This window comes from Pezoporus wallicus, unplaced genomic scaffold (genome assembly GCF_028554395.1).
Source record: "Pezoporus wallicus isolate ANWC-B61680 ecotype Strahan unplaced genomic scaffold, APGP_CSIRO_Pwel_v1 contig_4191, whole genome shotgun sequence".
NCBI lineage: Eukaryota > Metazoa > Chordata > Aves > Psittaciformes > Psittacidae > Pezoporus > Pezoporus wallicus.
The window spans coordinates 5,935,674-5,960,047 of record NW_026641383.1 but is presented as its reverse complement, the minus strand read 5'-3'; the positions used below and the strand labels follow the sequence as shown (position 1 = coordinate 5,960,047).

Here is a 24,374-nt window from a genome sequence, read left to right as displayed (position 1 = left end):
AGCTAGCAAAAGATAACAAGTGAATAGTTTTCCACCACTGTGCAGAGATGAAATGGCTAAACTGGGATCACTCAGGCTATCAGGAATGGGATCATTGAAAAGCAAGGTGTTAGGACCATTCTCTTCAGTGAGAGAGTTGGATCAGCTCCTTGTATCGTCCCTGATCGCTCCAAAAGGGCTCATTTTTTTTGTTGGCACACTGAACAAGCAGCTGTGTGTTCTGTTTTCCTGGCTTTTCTGCAGTCAGGTTACTCTGGTTACCTCTGATAAGTGGTTGCCTTCAGCACACACTGGTAACAATTAACCTGGGGACAGTGGTGTCCACTGCTCTGCTTGTTTACAAAGCTAATAGGTGTCAGTGCCCTTAATGTGGTTAATCAGGGATACTCTTTATGCATGTTAGTTTGCATCCTGCAGTGAACAATATTATTGATTAACCCTTAACTAGCCCATGCTATTGAGGTTGTGGAGAGAACGATAGAATGCAACTTTGGAAGGGAAAGCTGTAAGTATGAAATCTGTTCTTTCAGCTTCTGTGCCAGCCACTTCTGTTTCAGGAGAAGCAGGAGCCTCGCTGTTCCCTGTGTTGCTTTTGTCTCCCATCCAAAAAACCCTTGCCAACAAGCTGGTATCTCAGTAAGCACAGCCTGGGTGCCTGCCTTCAGGAGGCTTCTGCCAGCTGCTCAGCATGAAAAGCTTGCAGAGCGCTCTGGAGGTTACTTGGGATGGCATGGGGCTTTCCAGAGAAACACCAGCTGGGCCTATTCCCTTTTCCCTTTATGTGCCATTTCACTCAGCTGCCCAAAGGAGCTGTGCATGTATGGAGGAAAGAAGGGATTTAACTCAGCAGTGCTGTAATTATGCAAAGCATCCTCTGACATGGGAACTGTACAGAAACAAACTTGCAGGAGGGTGTGCTGACAAAAGGGAAGAGTTGTTGATCTAAAACCCTATATTAATATTTAAGGAAACAAGCAACCATAAAAACCACCCAAGGTGTCACGTTCCTGATCCAAGCTTTCAACTTGTATGTGTAGTTATTTCACAGAAGATTGATTTTAGGGTCTGTTCTGCACTTGAAGGTGTAGTTGTATGGTATCAGAGTCCTTCAAAACCAACACAATCACCTTCCCTGGTGATGCTGAAAAACCCTTTTCTTTCTTTTTAAGAGGGGAATATTGTCACTTGTTCATAGTATCTTAAGGAGAAAAGACACAAGAAGTGCTCAGTGGTGGGCCAGTACCTTTATTGTATGGATCTTTCAGCCCACAGGTGTTTTAATGTGGAAAAGCTGCCATTTTCTTCCCTTGAAACACCCTTCCCGTAGATATTCCCAAGCCCTTAGTTGTTTCCTGTGGAGTGGTCAGTTGGCTCTTCAGCTCCTCTGGCAGTGCAGTTTATGGTCGGATCACAAAGAACAAGAGTTAGGGTCTTGGATGAGGATGAAGAGCGTTTTCAACAGTTATCCTCAGGATGTGAAGACTGTTCTGGGAACACAGAGGGTACAGGAAGATGGGAAGTGGGACTTTGATACACTCCTTGACAGGCCAGTTGTGACTGTGCCAAAGCAATGTTTCTGTCATGTCACATTGTCCATTAATTCTTTTGGCAAGTTGTATTTCCTATGGGAGTCAGCCACACTGAGTGGCGTCCAGGGATAGTGTTTCTTCTCAAGCTTTTTCCATGGTATGCAGCTCAGTTTCCAATGTGCAAGTCCCACATGCTGACAAGAATCAGATGCACCTGTCCCTTGACCATGACCCATCCACAGATGCAGATTTATGGGGCCTAAAGAGAAAGGGCTGAAGGGTGTGTACCAGTCAAGCTGGGTCATTCCATTGCCAGAGGTATTTTTAGTATAAACTGAGCACTTGTAGCTGTGTTTAGAGTGATTTTAATTGTCAGAATTTTAGTTATACAATAATAAGCAGCTGCTAAAGACTGAGGGCAACTAGGGACCCCAAAGCATTGAATGCACTGATTCACATGTGGTAACACTTATTCTAATGTGCCCATTGGGATTTCATGCCTAAACTCTACCTTTCAGCAAAAGCATCTTGCTCTTTATCAATCTTAACAGAGCTGCTTCAGTTATTCTTCTGCTTTTCTTGTTCAGTGGACTGTGAGAGGTGCTCTGTCATCTTTTCCTCAGCAACATCAGCTCCAGGTTTTTCCTTGTAAAGCCATACTATACAGTACTGTATGTACCTATTGTGTATATATTCTTCACATTTCCCTGGGCTCACCTCTCAAATCTCAGAGCATTTATAAGGACACCAGAAATGCATTTTCTGTATGTATGCATACAGTGTGGTCTGCAGAAGTACAGCATGCACATGATTGTGCTTACCAAGAAGGGAGCAAAGGGGTTTGCTAGCCAAGGGCAAAGAACTCTCTTCTGTAAGCTTTCAGTTAAAAACCAGTCTAGACATTTTTATCACATTAAACAGTCTGGAGCATTTAATAGGTATGTGACAGGAAGAAAAGCAGTCTGAACGAGCTGACCAGTTTTCCTATGGGAAAAGCCTGCTGGGCCCAAGTTTTTATTCTTTGCCATGGTAATTATTATGCTGGAAATGCTTAATGGTGATGCATGAAGCAAAGCTGGTTTTGGACATGTAAAAATGTTACCCTCACTTTCTGCATGGTCTGCTGTGCCTTGTGTGTGACACTGCTCTTGGGTTTGATGGGTGCTCTACTTGATGTGTGAGTGCCACTTGTTACTGAGTTGTAGAGACCAGAGAGGATAGTGACAGCATTAGTTAAGCACTGCAGAACACTTCAGTGCATGCAGCCAGTGCAAATGGCAAAACATTTTCTTTCTGTCTCTGCTTTTATCAGTTTTTATGGTGTAACAAGTTGCATCTGTTGATTTCCATTGCATCCGATGGCTTCCAAACAGACTCCTCTGCCTTTGATCTCCACGCTCTCATCTAGAATCAGTTCTTTCACCTTCCCAGGCATTTTGCCCATGCATCCCTTGGTTTGTCTGCAGCACAAGGGAATGCTGAACTCCTCATCTCTGGGAGCCCTGCCATCCCCACTCCCAAGCTGTCACAATAAATAACCCTGCTCTGCTGTTGCCTGGAATGTTGGCACTGTTCTTGCCACTTCTTTTTTTCTTTACCCCACACACATAGACAACAATGTTTTGTTTTGTTGGTCTGTCTTAGTGTATATTCCACCCTGTTCCTCCCTTTCCAGCCCTATTGCAGAAACCTAGCTTCATACTTGGAATAATCTCTAAAAATAGGCTTGCTTGTGCTATCCCAAACCATTTCCATTTCGGCTATTGCAGACTTATCTACTGTTCCTTTCCAGCATTGTGAAAATGCTGCCACCTTCCCTTTTCCTTTTTGGCTGTTTTGGCCTGCTCAGGCACTTACCATTCTGTTGAAGACCACATCAGTCTCAGACATCCCATCCTTGATTTCTGCATTTTTCCTGTTCTTAGTCTCTCCCTCCTCTTTTCAGTTCCCACACATCTGTTTCATTTCTTTCTCCCCTAATGGTTGTCCAGAATCAAGAATGTCTTCATATTCCAGCATGATGTGCATGCTCTCAGCTTTCCAGGGAGAGAAGAGAAAGTGCTGCTTATCTGCCTGCCTGCATGAGCATGTTCCATTATGTACCTGTCATAGCATGAGAGCAAAGGTATCCTCCAGCCATAGTGTGTGTGTCCCTTTCTGCCTAAGTAGAAGTGGAGGTCCCAGCAGCAGGTGACAATAAAGAACAGTGATGACGAGCTTCGGAGAGGTAACGGCTCCCGTTCTTGTTTCCTGCTGTTTGACACTGAATTGCATCTTTCTGTTAGGAATTTAGAGAAAGTCAGTCCCTGACTGATGTCTTCAGTTGGGCCAGAAAAATTTGGATAAATGGAACCTCTCAGCATGCTGTAAAGCCTGCTGTTTATTATGAGATGTCAAATGAGGGTTCAAAATTGGCTTTGTACGCTAGCATGCCATACTGGCAGACTGACTCTCCTCTTTGTCTCCATACTGGACAAATAGGTTACATACCAACACTTTTATTTTTATCCCTTTTGGAATACTATGTCAAATCATCCATTTTGAGAAATACAGAAATTGAGATGCCTTTCCTTCAGAAATTTTCATATAGAATATGAATAGTTGAAGAAGCCCAGATGCATCCAGCAGGGTGATTTAGAGAGGCTGCTGGCTTGGGATTCTCCCACCTCTCTCTTTAATAGCTGATGTGCCTGAGTTTGCCCCATTTTTTAAACAAACAATGCATTAATATTCAGAAAGACATTTTAGGCACATTGTTCTCAAGTAATGTAAGCAACTGAATGCCTCAATACTGAGTATATTAGCTCTCTGAGCTGTTCTATCAGATAAACTTCTCTCAGATGTCTCATGAAGTCTCATTTTACTCCTAAGAGACAGCTGTCAATTTGATAATGGCTGTTGTGACAGGAAGCAGAACAATGTCAAGAGACTTGTTTTAATATTTGATTAGTAGAAATGTACCTACATGCAGGCTGCACAGTTTCTCTGAGAGAGGGATTAGTGAGAGAGATTGTGATGCCATGTCTTGTGCATCCCCATCTCCAGTTCATGGTTAACTAAGAGCATACCAGCTAAAGGATTAGTGGCATCTATTTTTCATCCTTGGTTGCTTTACCTGCACAGTCTTTCTTATTCTTTCTCTATGGCTTTTAGAGCTTCTGGGGAGTGACACAACAACCATTTAAGAACAAATCTGGCTGAAGAAGTGCTTACTCTGCCACCTACCTACAATAACGAAGTAACAATAACACTAAGTTAATGTTCAGGACCAGTTCCTTTTCCTCTTGAATCTCTAGGAAATTCAAGTTGTTAATAGCTGATAACCTCATGTATCTCCAACATGACTGTCTGTATTTGGACAGCTGTCCCACTGGAAAGAGGGCCTCTAAGATTTCTGAATTATAGGCAGCATTTTCTGTTCACCCTTGCCAAGTTGTGCTACGCTGTGTTCAGAACTGTGGCAGTCTCATCTTCAGCAAAGTGCCCAGTTGTTTGTTAACAAGTTATTGCTGGATGTTATTGGTGGTTAGAGGTGTATAACATAATAGCTTTTAGCTCTGGGATATCTTGCTGCCAGCGGTTTCAGGCTTTCTATATACATAAATAATTAGCATCACTAAGTGTGTAGTTCAGACAAGACTTGCTAGCCTTATTGTTTAGAAGGGGAAAAGGGAAAATGGGAAATGTCAAATGTGTCCATCCAGGACTCTGGAGCAGTCTGGCTAAATATCAGCTGTAGCCCAGGTCCTTCATTCCAAGCTAGCCCAAAGGGATTGTGATTTTCCTGAACAATTGCTGATGAATGTTTCTGCATACAAGAGGTAGAGTATTTGGAAGCGAGCAAAATACCGGCTGAGCCTGTACAATGGTGCTTAGGCCAGAGAGTTTATGATTATTTTTTCCCCATCCTGAGTCATAGATCTGCTTTCCGCACGTTAATGTTGAAGTGCACACTGTGGACACCATGTGTGTTTCTTTTCCTGATATTGGCTGGGAGGAATCAGGGAAAGAGCCTTCATTAGAGACAATTAGTATGTCCTGTTTCTTTCTGAACCTGAAATCTTGGCAGGAAAACAAGATGAATCCAACCAACCTAAAGCTCGGAGGGCGCTGTGGTCTATACCACCATTAGCCGGAGAAGGTTACTGCTGCTCTGTTGCTGCTCTTACTCCAGCTTAAGTTGTGTCACAGAACTAAGGAAGCAATAAGCTGGCCCTAAAGATCTCTGCTACCAGGATTAGATTTACCGCAGCACCGGGGCTGGGTGGTCAGAAGGGTGACAGATAATTTCCATTCCAACCAGTTGCTAATCTGTGCTGGCATTCCCTTACCTCCCAGCTGAGACTTGATTGAGGGAGTGAGCCAAGATGTGAGTGAGCAGGGTAATGGGCGAAGTGAAGGCTGATGAAAACAAGAAAAAGGATACCAGGTGCAAGGAAGGAAGGACTGTACTGATCAAGGGCAGATACCAGGTCTATGTTTCTTGCTTTTAATTCCATGTTATCTTCTCTTGTTTAAAGAAGGGGATGCAAAACTCACTATCTCTAGGATGTAAGGTGGGTTTTAAGAAGGAATTTGAGCCATGTTATGGCTTCTAACATAGATAGAAATATTTTCTGGGCAGTGCCAATGACAATCTCACCTAAAAAGCATAGAACCCCCTGTGTTTTCATGGTTTGTAGGCTTGGTAACCTGTTACCAAGGAATTTGTAATGCATTTAAACTTTCAACAGATAACTACTTTTAACACACTTAATACTTTTTTCAAGGCCAGGTTGGACAGTCTTGAGTAACATGGTCTAGAGTGAGGCATCCCTGCCCGTGGCAGGGGTTTGGAACTAGATGATCTTAAGGTCCTTTCCAGCCCTAACTGTTCTATGATTCTATAACACACACCCAACGGTCAAATAAAGAATGCAGTTTTTTGATATTAATGCATTTCAGACCAGTGAAATGATTGCCGAAGATGATCCCCTTAGCTTTGTCTGAAATCTGAGGCCAGCAATGTAGCTCACTGCTGTTTTCTCAGAGACCATCTCTAAAACTGGTCAGAATTGAAGGCTGCAGATTATAAATGTCACCATCCTAAGTTTAGCTTTGAAAGTAACGTCTGTGTTCCTCACAGCTGATTAGTTTTGAAAATATCTGTGTATTTTGAAGGCAGTCACATCAAGTCATGTCAAAACTTTATTAAGGTTTGGTTAGAGCTGAAGTACCTGACCATAGAAGGGATCGTTTCAAACACACGGAGATTTAGAAGTTATTACAAAAATACAGTCTTGACCTTTCATTGCACTTTATTAATACAAGGTCTGAGCCTGTGTCAGTGTTTGGAAACAGACAACTGTGTCCTCGGGACCTGGCCATGGAGCTGCTGATATTTGTAGTTTGTTGTCTTTCTGTTTGAGGTTCTGGCTTGTGTTATCTCCAAAACTTCTCCTTGCACTTAAAAATGAAACTCTGCCGATATTCATCTGGTTTGGGGGTTTGTGGTGCCTTTCCTCTGATATTTGCAGTTAATAATCTGGATTTAGAATTTTGCAGTTGTTTTATACCCTAGGATCCCTGAACTCTCGCAGTCCTCACAGGAACGATGCTCACTTAAGGTTATTTGATGTTTATCTGCACTCCCACATGAATTCTTTGGGTTTTAATTTGAAACATTTATTCATGTCTTCCTATCCCATTTAAGTTATGGGAATCACTTCTGCTTGAGATCTTTTAAAGCACTAAGCCCCAGAAGAAGGCTAAAAAGAAGCAACTGAAGTTCTAAATGTCAAAATCACTCATGATTTTAATTGGAATAATTGATACAAATACTTCATGCAGGTGTACTACAAGGGAGAAGCACTACTCACTGGCTGAAATGACGTGTAATCTGCCAGCTACAGACGAAACAACAACGGTAGAGATGGAATATGGTATTAATTGCTCAAAGAGCATATTGAAGACTCTGGGGTCTTTTCTAAATCTGACAAGTCCCTTTCCTTAAGGGCTCATTGCTGTAATTATACAAGGTGTCAGGTTTTACGAGGCTGTAGAGAAAGAATTAGGGCTGAAGTAATACAGAAATACTTGAGATGTTTTGCAAGTGATTTCTTTTTCCTAATTATTATTCCACGAAGTAGCTTCTGTTTTAACATTGTCTTCAATTGAAAGCTACAGAGTGAAGTAATTAAACTTAATAAAAGTCCCTGCTGGTTAAATCAAGATGCATTGTATACATACATCACATGCTATAGCAATTCAGAAAAGATCTTGACAGCTATTAACCAAACTATTGATTTCATCAAAGTCCAATCTGTTCTCTATTACTACCTGGGGAGGAGATAGCTTCCAGGAAATGGGATGCTTGCTAGTATCATAAAAGTAAATCTTGAACACTTCTAACACTTCTGCTTAACTAAAGAGAAAACTGTAGCATCTTCCATGGTTTTGGACAACTTAATTTTATATATGGTGAGGTTTTTTTATTGGAATGAGACAAAACAGGGCAAGTTCTAGGGAAAGGTTCTTCATTACTTGCTCGCGTTTTGGACATGAAGTGCATTTCCTCAGTAGGATTAGCTTTTGAGGAGGTGACAAAATTGAATGGGTTTGTTGTTCCTGGTGTTTATTTGGTTTGTGTTTGGGGGGAATTTGGTAGTTACTTCATTACATATATGCATGTCTTATGTTGGATGTTTCTGCTGACTCTGTGTTGGTATTCAGCTGTCTTTGAACATTATAAGCATAATCAATGCTTTTTAATATTTTCTATACAACATTTCTTATAAATGGCATAATTTTAATAAGTAGTCTATTACTTTCATCAAATGTATTGAACATGTGATGTCTATCACATTTATTTGTGAGAGTGAACAGGCTTTGAGTTTATAGTGACTTCTATGGAAGTCTGCTCTCTTAGAGAACTTGGGCATTTTCTTCTGTCTGAAATATTCCTGATACTACTGTGAACACTTGTTTGCTATTTATGAGGTTTGTGTATATCTGCAGCATTGGGTTGTTGGCCTGCACTGTATAAGCACGCCAAATTTTAGGCAGACTCTCACTATCTTGATTACTTTAGAATCTTGTGAGGAATTAGACCTCAGTGAATCTGTGAAAAGCTTTCCATCATGTTTGATTTAAATATATTTTAATTATCAGAACATAGTCTTGTTATACTGTTGTAGACATACCTGAGTAAGTTTATCTGCATAACCAGTATGTCTCTTTACATTCTATTCACTGCTCAGAAAGGGGAATGCCCCCTCAAAAAAGGATGGGTGAGAAACACTTATAGCAGATAGTGGGAGTTTTAGAATGAATGGGAAGGCTAGAAAAACTATGGATACTAACAAACTAGGGAGCCATTAGGACAAGAGAAACATCTCGGGAAGCTGGGAGGCCGTGTATGGGTCCTATAGTCACCTTGGAATTCTACTTGTTGGAGGTGGTGGGTGTTACAGGTGATGACTGAACCCTCATTTTTAGCACTGTGCTATAAGCTGCTGTTTTCAGCAGTAGATACACTCATTTCTTGGCTTGAAACGGAGCTCTGCACTTGTGTGAAATGCTGAAGAAAAGGTTAGTTAAGAACAGGCTATTTCTTGTTTTGGTCTAACCTCTTCTCTGCCCCTGCATGCCAGTGATTCCAGCAATTTAAACGAAATGGAAAATGAGACAAAATGGAAATTGAGGCCATTACTAGACAACACACGTTCAGGCGCCGGAGCTCTGTTGTATGTCTTTTGTTGCTTCTGGACCTTGTTTTGGGGAGAACTGTTTGAAGTTGCTTGCATTAGCTGTTGGAATAACACGCTTAAAAATAACCTGCTGAAAAAGCACTGTCTTTAAAAGAGAAAAAAAAACCCAAACAAACAAACCAACCAACAGAATCGGACTGTGGAAGAGCCTGAAGAGCTGTGAAATCTTGGAATTACTTTATAGTGTGGATACCGCAGGCATTCAGCAGGGTGGCTCTCACCGTTTCTTTTCACATTGGACTCACGCTGTAGTGGCTTTTATTTTCTAAATTTTCTTAAAACTTATTGCAAATATTAAGTTTTAGTTTAAAAACCAGAGGTTTGTGTTTAAAAAACGCCTCATCCTTGCATCTTGCAGTTTCTCACTCCAGTCCCCAGCTCTACAGGTAGACCTTCTGGACCAGGATGAACTCCATACAAAAAAACCCAAAGGTTTTAGAGACATTGTAGACAGAGATTTACATCTGCTGATTAGATCTGATTCATGTAACTGAAGTGGAATGGGCTGCCCAAAGAATGGTAAATGCTCCATCCCTGGTGGTGTTCAAGGACAGGTTGGACAGAGCCTTGTGCGCCATGGTCTAGTGTGAGGTGTCCCTGCCCATGACAGGAGGGTTGGACCTGGATGATCTTAAGGTCCTTTCCAGCCCAAACCATTCTGTGATTCTATAAAGTTAATTCAATGCTTTTACTTTAATTAATCTCATATGATAATAGCTAAATAGACAGATAATCCTGTTTGTGCACTTGAATGAGCATGTTCTATTTGATTTAAAATGAGGCAAACAGATCCCTAAATTCATTAATGCTACTATATGCATCACACAAAATGAACCATTTCTTTTGTTTACCAAAGGGGATTGGTGGTGAAGGATGTGTTTACTGCAAGGGGGGAAAGAGTGGAAAATACATTGGTTTGTTGGGGTTTTTAATTGCTTCCTTGTACCTGTAAGAGAAATACATATACCTGAACAGGAATGTTAAACTCAGCAGTGTTCTGTGGGTGCTGATACGTAAAACCCACACAGTAACTGGTGAAGGTTTAGGTGGTGTGATTCAAAGAGGTAGGTGGTGAAATGGCAAACACAGAGTGAGGAGCCTCCTTGATTTCACTCAGCAAAAAGTGATTCATTCCAGATGCAAAAATAATAATTACTAAAAGAGAAATTACAAGTATTGTTATAATATTTGGGGCTAAGGAAACGGCGGAAATCACAAGTTACTGTTTTAGACTGGGGGGATCAGCTCTAAGGAATACTGCTGTCCTTTCCAACAGTGTCTCAACATTGACAGGATGTTTATGGGATCCAAGGAGTATCCTATCCATCATGCTAGCCAGCCCTGTGGGTTAGTTTAGAATATCACCTCTTTCCCCAAACATTTGTCTGCTTTGTATTAACAGGATCTTTTCCTCCTCTTGTTCAGCCACACCTTGTCCTTCTTTTGGTCAAAGAATGACAAAAAGCTCAGGATTTATAGTCCTTTCACACCCCATACCCCAGATTTAGCTTAGTACAGCCAAGCTTACAAAAGAGGAAGGCTTCTGTGTTAAATAATGCTATTGTGGATATGGTTAATTTTGTGTCCTCACTCTGTGGGTGCTCCAGGTGAATCACAAGATGCTTTTTTCATACGGACTGAATCAGGCCTTCAGGCATAAATCAGTGTTGAAAGAATGGGAGATAGCTCAAAAGGCATTTTATATGAGTGATCCTTCTGCTTTTGTGAAGGGCATATATCCAGAAGCATTTTTATCCTTTAAAACCCCTAAATCAGTGAGAAGGGTTTGATTTTAATTTTCAAAGGCTGTGCAAAAGTTTTACAATTAAAATGTTGTCTTGAATTGAGTTCCTAAATCTTGTATCTCTCCCAGTTGAATCTTCACACATTTCCTTGTTATTAGATTCCTTCAAAGAGTAATTCTTGATTCTCATCATAGTGAGGGTGTATGTATGCGTGTGTTTGCAGCCAGATGAATGCAAGAATGTCATGGCTGTTCAGGTTTGAAGGGTTAGATTTTGGTTTTTACATACTGCGAACCACTTAGAAACTGCTGAAGATTAACTGGGGTCCAAAGAGTGACAGGGGAATATTTTGTGTTGCATTTTGGTGATCTTAAAAGCTAACAGGGTTCTGGAAGAATGGATTTCTGAGGGGAGCGTAAGCAATGTGAGAGACTGAAAAGAGCTTTTCTAAAGGCAGAGAGAATTTTCTTCACCTTCTGCACAGCTGCCAAAGCATATGGCTTAGAAATCTTGTTTGTTACAATTCATCTGACTCCTTGCTACATGTACTCAAGCCATCATTCCCTCACGCTTCATCTGCCTCAGTTCATCTGTAAACTGAATTGACCTGTGCGAGAGCAGAGCTAGAGAAGAGAGTGGTAAGACAGTAAATAACAATGAGCTCGAGTTCCTGGGACAGAACTTGATTGCTTGATGTTTTCTTGCAGCTACATGTAAGGTTATGCAAATAAGACAGGCTGTAACGATGGTTTGTGTGATAGAGGAATGTGCTGGGGCTCCTGTGCCCTGGTCTCCAGACCCCTGCCTTCAGAGGGGCAGCTGGAAAAGTGGAGATCTGAAAGATGGGCATCCAGCCTTCAGCAGAACCTGAAGGGCTCAATTTACTTAATTTATCAGTGATGAAGTAACAAGACAGCTTCATCATACTGAGAGTACCCAGGCAAGGAGAAGATATCTGTACAGGAGGGATTTTTAGAGAGCTGTGTTTCAGTGACTGGATGATGAACTCAGAATAGTCCAAATTGGTACCAAAGTGCATGTCTGCAGCACTCAAGTAATTAGTCTTTCTGAAAGATGTCTGTTCAAGCACTGCTTCCATCCAGGATTCAGAGTGCCAGATGCCAGGCCAGACGTTATGATGTGTCTTATGCAGGAGTTCACAGCAGTTGCAGAGATTTTGGGTGTTAAAATTTGTGTCTATATGTTGTTCAGTGTAAGTAGAAAAGGGCAAAGGCCCTGTATATAGGTGAGGGACTGTGGGAGAGTGTTCTTCACAGTCTTAAAAGTGTCATCACATTTGTTACGTTTTAGCACAGAACACATCAGCTTTTCCCAGAAGGATTTCACATGCTGGCAGCATGTCTTGCTGCATGAACCAGCTGTCATTTGAAATCACTTTTCTTCTTGGGAACATTCTGATAGGAAAAGTCATTTAAACTGATAAAGAACTGGTCAGTAAATGGAGTGTTTATCACTTCAGGTTTGTAAATCCACATCAATTTTCCTTTAAGGATATTTTTCAAAGACAGGTGAGGATTTGTTGTATAACGGGGTGTGTTGGTTCTGATTTCCACTTTGCCATTAACAAAGAAGTGAAGTCAGAAAAGAGCTTCCTGAAGCAGTGGTTCTCTAAATGTAGTTTGCTTTAAGAACAAGCACAAAGATTTCAAGGTGGTGTGATTATACTGAGCTACCGTGTGAGGTCTGAGCTGTACAGAACAAGGCATCATCATGCTGCTGCGATGGGATGGCTGGCCTGTTATGCAGCTTCCTCCATGGAATGAGGGAAAAACAGCTCTCTGCTGTTCTAAACTGGAAGAGACCCTAGACTTGTAAGTGTATTTTTAACAAATACTAAAAATTCACTAATTTGGCACATTCCCTGAAAGGATCTTAAAGCATCTCAAGGTCTCTGAGTCTTAAATATTATTTAGTCTCTTTTTGTTTTAATTGGAGAGTCCACATATGTTAGTTTGAATTTTCTTCACATTTTCAACAAAAGTGAATACTTAATGGTGGCACACAGAACTTTGATACTTGTGGAGAATGAATTCATTTCTTATTCCCAAGGCTTTGGAAACCTCGGTACGTGTTTTTGCTATTCCTGTATCACTGACCAAGAAAGGGCAGGAGATAGGGATGGGCAGCTTCAAAATGAATTTTGCATTTTTCTTTCGTAAATAAGGATATTTTTCAGTAGAATACTGTAAAAAACAACAGTTGTTCAAGCCAGCATTGGACAGTCTTTTAACAGTATCCTCCGAGTTCTTTTGTTCTGGTTCCTTTTCTTGTTAGGACATTTTTGATACAAATGAAAACAAGACAGAGAAGGAGGATACAGCAAAGTTATTTTTATTTCTTTTAAAACACATCTATTCCAGGTTTAAAGGTCAGTCAAAGCAGACATTTCTGTCTAAGAACATTGTGGAAGCATTATTATCTAGTTGGTAATATTTTAGTCTGCTCTTCAGGGTTTTGGCATACACAGACACTACAAAGATGGTTTGTACAGCACAGATAACACGTACTGTCATGAATTTTACGTATGGTTTTTATTCTTCTCGCTTAGCCAAGCTTTGCATGGGCTGGGTGCCTGCACTGTAATGGGGTGAGAACTGTACTGGCTCCACTTAACCCCTTATCGTGCCCCTAGGCATGGTCAGTAGTAGATGAACATTGTCATTTATAATGGGTTTGAACTGGGGAAGTTCAGGTTGTATATAAGGAAGAAGTTCTTTACTGTGAGGGTACTGAGGTGCTGGCACAGGGTGCCCAGAGAAGCTGTGGCTGCCCCATCCCTGGCAGTATTCAAGGCCAGGTTGGATGGGGCTTGGAGCAATCTTGGTCTAGTAGAAGGTGCCCCTACCCATGGCAGGGGGTTGGAACTGGATGAGCTTTCCGGTCCTTTCCAACCCAAATCATTGTATGATGTTTCTATAAAGGGATAACCAAGATACCGTGTGCCCTAGATGGTGTTAGTAGGCAGGAACTGTGCAGATGCACTTCAGATCAAATTAACTTTGGAGTATGTAGTGGGAGCACTTTCTGGTTTAAAACAGCGTAACCTAGAAGACACCCAGATGTTGGAAAGGATACTAAATAATTGGGTAGTTTTATTGTAAGGTCCATATGTTATGACTTCTGTATTGTATTCTGAATTGTTTTGTTCACATTCCTAAACTTGCAGAAATGCACAATACTAGAAGACAGTATTTTGTTGTAGTATTAAATAAAATACTAGAAGAGCTAATTTTATTTAAAGCCCTATATCCCTAAACAGATTTTTTCCCTCTGAATTTTGACCTCTCTATATATCTTATGTGTAAAATACTACCGAAAATACCAAGGACTTTATTTCATATAAATGGATTTTGCAGTACAATAAATAGAACAAAATCTCTCTACATAGGATCTAATGTTTTCCAGTTAAAAAACAACACTGGTATATTACAGGTTGTGGCATTTTGTATCACTGAGGGCTGCATTAGTCTCAGGCTCATTTTATTCTAGAAGTGATGTAGCAGATATTTAAGCTAAAGGAATGTTACTGTGCAAGTGGCTTTTAAATAATTAAGTTCAGACACACATTTTACAGGTATTTTTCATTTTAAAGCTATGAAACAAAAATGCTCTCATGAGGAAAACTCTTGATTTGGAAATGCACTGGGACTTTTCAATACTTTTGTGTGAAAGGAAAAGCCAAAAGTCACTTTTTTTTCCTGCTTCGAGTTTGAAATATTCCTTTTAAAAGACAGTACTTGAACTCTGCTTTGTTTCATTTTATTTCAGGTTTTCCTTCTCTAATCATGGCAAAACCTTACGAATTTAACTGGCAGAAGCCAGTTCCCTCCTTTATGCAAGATGGAGCTGTATTTGATAGATACGAAGAGGTAAGACACCAGTTGTGTTTCATTTGCTATTCTCTTTTAAATATGTAGCTGCTACAGAATATTTCACGGTTTGCTTTCATTGTACGCAAAGAAGCTTCAGCAATGTGTATGGGGAGAAAATACCAACACACCATATTGCTCTGGTTTTACTTTTACAAGAAATAACTTGGCAGTATATTTAATCCCTCTAATTTGAAATAAGCCCCAAGGAAGAGAAAGGGAGATTTGGATCAAAATATCTGTCACATGGGTAAAGCTCTTATCTTTGCAGATTCATAGAGCACATTACTGAACCAAATGAATCCTTTCATCTATCAAATGGGGGGGATATGTCTTTAATATATAAACTGAGGATCTGCATCATCTCACAAGGGAAAATAAGAGAACACAAAACATTTATATTCTGATTCAAATGCATCGTTAGAGAACTGTAGTGGTTTTATCTACTTTGGAAAATCAACCTGCACTCTATCTGAAAGACGATTACTTCAATCCTGCTTTCAGCTGTGCTTTAATCCAAATTTATTAAAGGAATGCAAACCAGCACATTTTACACAGACAGCTGAAATAAAGTGCAGAGACATTTATGTAATACTCGGCATCGATGTGCCCATGAGAGTAATTTTATCAGGGACTACTCTTAATTGCGTTTGGACAAGAAATCTCTACAAGTTGAAGGTATCTCAGAAAGTGCCTTCAGGGATATAAGTATTTTCTTCTTATCTTTTGAGGCCTGCCAATGTAGGGATAGTTGGTTTACTCTGTATTTGCAGTTTGGGGGACAGATAAACTAAGATGATACTAGTGGAAACTGCATTCCTTAGAAAGGACGTTCATAAAAGCTTTATTTTTCTTCAGCAAATAGGGCTCCAGAAACTCAGTCTGTGAGGATCCAGGTTGTTCTCTTGCGTCTTAGATGAGAAACAGAGGATGGGAGAGTATAAAGTTGAAGTACTCAAGTTTTGATGTGATCAGGACTTCTCGGTGAAGTACCTGGGTCCTTGATGTAGTGATGTTGAGAGTAAGACATCTCAAAAAGTAATCCTTTTGCACTGTATTTCAGTGTACCCAGCAGGCACCTCTGCGAGACTAGGTAATGGTGGGCAGACATGGGTTGAGATGGTAGCATCAGAAGCCTTGCTCCTTGCAGCTGAATTCACTGCCTTTCAAAACCCTGCAGAAAAGGGGGTCATGCTTGCCACCTGTTGAGTTAAATGTTGTTTGTCCATCCATGCGATATTCTGTAGCTGCATTGCTTGCTGCAAGTTTGCTCCAGGTTTGCTGCGGTACAGTTGGAAGCCTGGTTTGTTTCCTTGAAGGAGGCTCTTCTGGAAAGAAACATTAAGAGGCTCTCATTTAGGTAACCAATTGTATATTTTATCTGCAGCTTTACAGGAATCATAGAATCATAGGATAGTTAGGATCGGAAAGGGCCTTAAGATCATCTAGTTCCAACCATCAAGAGCTGTACAAACCCCAGAGTGACTCAGAAGTTAAGATCTGTAGCTTGTAAAGCATGAACACTTGATGGTGTGACCGATATTATCAGATGTATTATGCAATTGTGTTGTGGTGGTAACTAGATAACCTACCCACGAGAGAGACCATTGTTTTAGAAGTGCTCTGCAAACATAGAATCAAATAGCAAGATCCAATCCCGATGCTATAGGGCTTGCTGTTTTCAAGACAATTGTTTCAGGCTTCTAATTGTCATGGAAATTCTGTGCTTAATTCTCCACCTAAAGGTCATGTTGGCAAAAAGAGAAGTGGTAATTGAGCTAAGGCTATAGAGCAGGTTTGTGTAGAACTAGGGCTTAAGTTTCTTCCTACAGGGTCTGGTGATGGAGCAGCTCTGATACAGCATGAGAGGCCCAAGTTTCCTTCAATGACTGTGAAGATCTGGGTCATTGTCATGTGGAGCAGTGTCTCTTGGTCCATCTTCTGCAGATAGAAGAGTCCCTGAACTGGAAGGATTACAAAATTATGGAGATACCTTTGGAGCCCAGCATGATCATGTTTGACTGCTGCAAAGTTCAAGTCTAGAACAGGGTTATTGCAGCAGAATATGGGAACTAAAAATCAGACTTGATTAGGAATTTTACTGGTCAGGTAGATGTAAGTCTACATGTAGGTGCTATTTACCATACAGGAAGGCAAACTGCAGAAGAAGTATTTTGACAGAGTCAAGGCTGGGGCGAAACAGCATGCAGTTTACAGGCACCTCAGTGAAAACAACTGTTTTGATATATCAAGGGCTTTTTGATAGATGGGGACACAGTAAATGACAAAAAGAGTCTGCCTTTTAATGTGTGAGTAATCTTTCTGGGAAATGCAAGAGATACTCATTTTCATTGGTAGCTAGCTGCATTTTTATATGAAACAGAACTCCAAGGGCTGTAAAACTAGTAATATGAGGTGCCTGGCAACTCTTCATCAGTCTCTGTAGTGATAGGACAAGGGATAATGGGTTCAAACTTAAAGGGAAGATTTAGATTAGATATAAGTAAGAAATTCATTCCTGTGAGGGTGGTAAGGCACTGGAACAGGTTGCCCAAGGATGTGGTAAATGCTCTGTCTCTGGCAGTGTTCAAGGCCAAGTGAGACATTATCTTGAGCTGCCTGGTCTAGTGTGAGGTGGTCCTGCTTGTGGCAGGGGGTAGCAACTGAATGAGCTTTAAGGTCCTTTGCAATCCAAGCAATTCTGTGATCCTATATGCAGTGTTTGGGAATACTGTCCCTTTTGGCTGTGCCCATCTAGGAGGGTTCAAAGGCATTACCCAACTGTGGATCCAGGAGCTCTCTTGCCTTCATGCCCAGTGTCTAGTCAGGATAAGACCTGACTTGTACATGACCATTGCTTAGCCCACCCAACACCCTTACTCCATGACAGAAACCAAAAAGCCACCTGTAGCTGCCCCCAGTGTCCTTCATCCCAGGTCAGCCTGGGGAGCTGCCTCCGAGTGACCCAGCGAGAGCAGACTGTCCTGAATACACTTACTGACTTGAAAGCATGCTCCATGCATTGAGAGCATTGCAGTTTTTGTTGCCTAAATTCAAATTGCCAAGCATGCAAGTCTCTGAAATCAGCTGTATTCATGAGCTTGCTGCCCTTGCTGTATGCACAGGAGAGGATATTTCAGACAGGTACCTCAATCTTCAACACAGAACAAAGCCTTGATCTAGGATACAGTAAGCAGTGCTGTAGCCTGCACACATTCTTGTTGGTTTGCAGTTAAGGAAGTCAGGAAGGCCTGGATCCTTTTTGTGAAAAAGTGATTGATTCTGCCCAGTGTTATCCTGCATTTGAGCTTAATTTATGATGCATTAATTGAGGCTGGAGGTGTGTGGAGGAAATTTCTTCTGTTAATGCAGCTAATCTGATTTTGTTGCCTTGTCTCGTCTCTTTGGTATGCCATTTGGTCTTGATTCCTCTACAATTTAATATCCTTCAAACTCTGGCTGAAAGAAATGCTCACGGCATGTTTAATGTCATAGTCTAACAGAAAAGTGCTTCCCAGATTCTGAACCTCAAAATGAAATGTGGCCATTTGATCCTGAAGGTAGTGTTGGCAAATTAAATGTTTTTAACCTCCAGGTAGTTTGAAGCATTTAATTTTCAATACATTTTTTTGAAGTTCCATTTCATTCAGGCTTTGTATTAGGTAAAAATCACTGCCTCTGTTAAACAAAATAAATCTTTGTAATTGCACAAAGTAAGTCTCAAATGGCAGCAAAAAGGCTAATCATTATTAATATGAAGACAGGCTGAGAAGGTTGGGGCTGTTCAGCCTGGAGAAGGCTGCATGGAGACCTCATAGCAGCCTTCCAATATCTGAAGGGGGGGCTACAAGGATGCTGAAGAGGGACTCTTCATTAGGGACTGTAGTGATAGGACCAAGGGGTAATGGGTTCAGACTTTAACAGGAAGAAGTTCTTTACCGTGGGGGTGGTGAGGCACTGGAATGGGTTGCCCATGGAGGTTGTGAATGCTCCATCCCTGGTGGTGTTCAAGGCCAGGATGGACAAAGCATTGGGTGACATGGTTTAGTGTGAGGTGCCCCTGGCCATGGCAGGGGGTTGGAAAGGGATGATCTTAAGGTCCTTTCCAGCCCTAACCGTTCTGTGATTCTCTGATTCTCTGATTAAAAATGATTACTTTTTAAAAAGCCTGCCTTCTTTATTTCTGATTGCTTTGGGAATAGCAAATTCTCCAGGAAGTTATCTGGGGAGAAATGTAACAATCTTTTATTTTGGAACAATAAATAAATTGATGTCGTTTGTCAAACTGACTGAAATAATGGTTTGTGTTTTCTTTTCTGTAGGAATCTTTTGTCTTTGAAAGCAACTGTCTCTTCCAAGTGGATGAATTTGGCTTTTTTCTGAGCTGGAAAAGTGAAGGAAAGGTATAGTACAATTATGTCAGGAATATGTAGATATTATAGCACTTGGTTTATATTCTGGCTGGTTTTTATATATCTAAAACACTGAGTTAATTCATTTACAAAACTAACCTTAGTGCTGTTCTTTGACAGAAATAATGTGTTTAAGAGGGAATTACCAAATAAAAAGTGGAAATGCAGTGTTTAGTGTTAATTAATGGTGTTTGCAAATCAGTTTGTTTGGCTGCAGTTCCTGATGGAGCCCTGTGTCAACAGACCTTTGAACTTGTACCTTATTTTCCCATTTCAGGAAGGACAGGTGTTAGAATGCTCCCTGATCAACAGTGTTCGTTTTGGAGCTGTACCAAAGGTACTCTATACTTCTCATTGAAACCAAGAATATTTAAGCTGAAGGTGAAATGCAGGATGAAGTTTATTCATTTAAAAAATACCAGCAATACAGCTTTTATTTTGCAATCACGGTCTTAAAACGTAAAGTTTTAAAGTCAAACGATTTGGTGTGATTGCACCAAAGTGCAAAGTGGGAAGGTTCACTCATCTGGTCTTTCTGATGTAGTACATCCAAGAGTTTCTAATATCCTGAGTTTCTAATTAATTTGTAAATGTTTATTGGGATACTTGGTTTAGGGATCTGGAAAAAAAAAGTCTCATATTCCAGAGTTGTTCCTGTCTGTTTAAAATCTGTTGTATCTTCTTGCTTTGTTGACATAAATCATTCCATGTTCCTCCACTTCCAGTCTTTAGAGTGATTAATTTTTCTTTTTTGTGGTGAAAATACATGTAATTTCTAACTTAACTTTCTGTTTACTTCTGAGTTCTCACAATCATATTCCTAATTGTTAGAATACATTGGTTTTTCAGGTTTGCACACAGCGATTCTAAGTGAAAGCACTCATTTAAGATGATTGCCTGAAGTTTAAAGGTGCTAATACGTATGGGGATGGAAAAGCATCTTTACCATAGCACACTGCATAACCAAAGCATTGCAAAAGTAACAAGTTATTTATTCTGTTGAACAGGATCCCAAGATACTAACTGCACTTGAGGCTGTTGGAAAATCAGAAAACGAGTTGGAAGGACGGATAGTGTGTGTTTGCAGTGGCACAGATCTGGTGAACATCAGCTTCACTTTCCTGGTAGCGGAAAACACAGAAATAGCTAAGGTATTTCACAATTAAGCAGTGTGTGGGAGTTAATGAACAAGAGGAGAGCTCCTCAGCAGTACTCAGTTGTTTTTCCCGAGTAAATCAGCCTGCTTGGCTGACTGAAATACCTGGTTGGATGTCTGCTGTCACACTCACACTCTACAAAAGGACAGCAAATACCCATTTGGAGCATTCTGTAACATGTCTGTGTGCCGTGGTGAAAGGAAACAGTGACTTTATCAGCCTCTGTATGCATGGTGATTTGTCAAAAGTAGACACTGAGACCATTACATATAGGGGACAGCATTCCCTCAGCTGTTCAGTGGCTTTGTGGGGGGCTTGTACAGCAGGCTGTGTGACGGTTCAGCAGTGGATCTGTAATAGACAGGGATGCTGAAGGGAAGTGCAATTGCTTTCATTTTCCTGGTGGGTGGAGCCCAGCCCTCCCAGTTCTGTTTAGCGATAACCTAATTGTATCATGTAGTTCATATTCTTTGAAAAGACAAAAGCAGGAAAGAAAATTCTCTGCAGTTAAGGGGATTCCAGCGTACCCAGGTTCTTTTCTGTTTCCCGTAGACACAGAACAGTCTTAAGAAAACAATGGTGCTTTTCACACGTCATCTTTCCTGAGAGCTTAAGATTGCAATTCACAGTGCAAGTTCTGTGGCTCCACCAAGGCCTGGTACTTGATCTCTCTGCTGTAAACTGCTCTGAGAAACTTGATCCAGAGTACTGATAGTATACTACGAGCTTGGATCCAGAGAATCAAGAGAGATTTTGCCTGTTAGACTAACTTTGAATAGTGATCAGCAACACAGACCTGCTAAAGCCCTCCTTTAAAATGGAATACATGTCTGCTGAGTGCAGCATCACTAAATCCCTTGGCAGAACTGGTTGATTTTTCATTGCTGTTTCGTTCCATATCTCTTTAAACACTGGCAGTACTGAGAAAACACAGTGATAGGAGAAATACTTGTATAACTTATATGGGTACACTAAATTGATTTTACTCTGTGTATTTTCATCAGGCTTGCAGAGAAGTGATATGCAACAGTTATGTTTTGAAAACATTTAAGAAGCAAAGAAAAGGAGATGCTGGCAGTATTCACTTTTGTGCTTAACCTACCAGTGGCTCTAATTTATTCTGAAAACAGAAAGTTGGAGTTAAGTTTCTTAGACACCTTAGATCTCAATAAACTGCATTAGAAGAATGGGTTTGTGAGGGGCATGTTGGACACTTACGTAGACTGTAATAGCTACGCGGCTACTAACTGCAGTTTATAATAGGCTTGATTTAATCCATGTTCAAAAGTGAGCCCCCCTTGTGAAATGACAAAGGCAAGACTTTGGAGAAGAAGGGGCAATGGTTGTAGGCTAAGCAGAGAGAAATGTGAAAGGGATGCACCTGCAGTAATTTCTGCTGTTCCCCCCCCTGTTGCCATGAAGTCGAGCATTACTTGTCCCTTCCTCAGGTAAGGATCAGAATTGTTTGGCACCTGATTCAGACACTTTAAACCAAGGAAATTTGGTGACAGATCCAAATACTAAAGTCCAGAGCCTTTCTGCCCAGCAAAGAAGACAAAATGTTATTCTGCTTCTGTAGATAATGATTACAATTGGAACAGAAGCAATTGTTCCTCACTGTCGGTTGGTTTATAATGGAACTGAGTAACCATGACAAAAGAAGAAAATGAATGCAAGGTCCTGCTTCAGGCTATCAATGGGAAGCAGATTCTGCCAGGTCCAGTAGGACAGGGTGGCACAGAGTGTGGGGGCATTCTCCCTGGGGTAGGCATGCCGTGGGCAGTAGTGAACCCTGCCCTCCAGGCAGGGCTTCTCACAGGATCTCTGCATAGGGGCAGCCCCATGTTCCTCTCCCTCTTGTGGCGATGTGCTCATCAGGGTTGGCCAAGTCATTGCTGAGCTCCAAGTGTAGCTATTCCAACAACAAGAGTGTGTTTATTATCTTTCCACTTGTCTCCGAGCTCTAACTCTGGTATTTACATTCTATCTACTTAAATTCGATTGGTGTTTTCAGCTGAGAAATTTGTTTTCATTTCCACTCTTAAAACAACCACAAAATAGGGTGTACTCTGTATCTGATTGCAAGCAGCTGTCATGGTCCACTCCTAATGTAATTCCACTGTGGTAGTAAAGACTGCCTGTAAAAGGAGGAATTTAAAACCTAAGGTTTGGAATCCTGATTAAATAAATTATATAAGTTACTGTGAGCTAAAATTAGAACATACACAAACACATATTAGAGGTGTGAGAGTATATGTGTATCTTTTTTTACTTCTCAGATGGACTTTCTGTGCCCCTAGTAATCTGATAATCTGCTTTCCTCAGTCTAGGACATTTGAAAAGGCCAGTTGAGTATCTGGGGGGGAATTTCCTTAGTGCAGTGCTGATGGGAGGCTGCCTATCCGAAGCTGGCCTAAGTCCAATAAAGCTGTTGTAGTTCAGCAACCCAAAATCTGGACTTCTTCTCTTTCTCGTCCACTTTGGCAATGAATTAAGGAGTTGAACTTAAAAGATTAACTTAAGGCAAGTCAGCTCTTCTTAAATTCTTTAATATTATTGCACATCAGGGATAAATTTGTCCTGACAGTTGTTCTCTCCCAGATCCAGCTGTGCTGTTGGGAAGGATCATCTCTCCAGCTGATAGCTTTTGCACCAGCCAGAAAGTACAGTCTGCACTGACCTGCTGGCAGAGGACTTTATGTGAACACTCTTACTCATTTCAAGGAAAAGCCATAGCATTAAGCTTATGTTGCCCCTTTAGGGGCAGAGCTCACACCGGTGTTGAAGATAACCTGGCTCTTGAAAGTGCTTGTGCAACACGATTCCTCAGGTGATAGGTAGGGATGGGAGCAGCCACAGGGAAGACAGGGTGGGAAGGAGAGTATTGTAACCTTTCACACTCTCATAGCTGGGTTTGACAGAAAATAGGTACTTTCTGCAAGTGTTTTACTGAGGCAGTGAATCACGTGTTGATGGCTAACCTGAGAGGCACCCGAATGAATGGCGTGTGCTGAAATGCTTTATAACTCATATGTTGACAAACAATATAAAGGTAAAATGCAGCTTTATTGTATGGCATAGCAGCCTTCCAGTATCTGAAAGGGGGCTGTAGGGATGCTGAGGAGGGACTCTTCATTAGGGACTGTAGTGATAAGACAAGGGGTAACGGGTTAAAACTTAAACAGGGAAAGTTTGGATTGGATATAAGGAAGAAATTTACTGTAAGGGTGGTGAGGCAGTGGAATAGGTTGCACAGGAAGTTGTGAATGCTCCGTCCCTGGTGGTGTTCAAGGCCAGGTTGGACAGAGCCTTGGGTGACATGGTTTAGTGTGAGGTGTCCCTGCCCATGGCAGGGGGGTTGGAACTGGATGATCTTAAGGTCCTTTCCAACCCAAACTATTCTATGATTCCATGAGTCTATTCCTGCAGTTGAAAGCATGTCTCATCTTGTCACCTGATATGGTATTTTTCAGTTTTAAATACGTTTCAATTTGTCTGAAATGGTTACATGGCCCACTGTGGTTTTGGTACCATGAAGCGCCCCAGGCTGATGTTTTTTGTTACTGTTTCTGCTATATGTCTCTTTGACTTCCAGAAAAAGTTGTTTCAGTTGACTCTGATTTTTTTCCATGAAACAAACTATTAAGACCAGGTTGGATGAGGCCTTGGGTGATATGTTTTAGCGTAAGGTGTCCCTGCCCACGGCAGGGGGGGTTGGAACTAGATGATCTTAAGGTCCTTTCCAACCCTAACTATTCTATGATTCTGTGATTCTGTAAGTATTTGCCCAAATCGTATTGCTAGGAGAGCAGCTAAAAGGTAGCAGAAGATTCCCATGGGAATATCCCACAGTCACGTTGCAGGAAAGTTCTGTTTTCCCATAGCTGTGTTTT

At 41.0% G+C, this 24,374-nt stretch overlaps 1 protein-coding gene across 7 annotated transcripts in view; it reads left to right on the top strand.

The window, feature by feature from the left end:
* PLCB4 (phospholipase C beta 4) overlaps positions 1 to 24,374 on the top strand; it is a 198,791-nt gene that overhangs the window by 95,038 nt on the left and 79,379 nt on the right. For all 7 annotated transcript variants that reach the window (XM_057423494.1, XM_057423495.1, XM_057423497.1 and 4 more), the window contains 4 exons: positions 14,812 to 14,912; positions 19,235 to 19,315; positions 19,602 to 19,661; positions 20,332 to 20,475. In XM_057423494.1, the coding sequence (XP_057279477.1) occupies positions 14,829 to 14,912; positions 19,235 to 19,315; positions 19,602 to 19,661; positions 20,332 to 20,475 (369 nt within the window). In that variant the 5' untranslated portion in view covers positions 14,812 to 14,828. The remainder of the gene's footprint in view (positions 1 to 14,811; positions 14,913 to 19,234; positions 19,316 to 19,601; positions 19,662 to 20,331; positions 20,476 to 24,374) is intronic.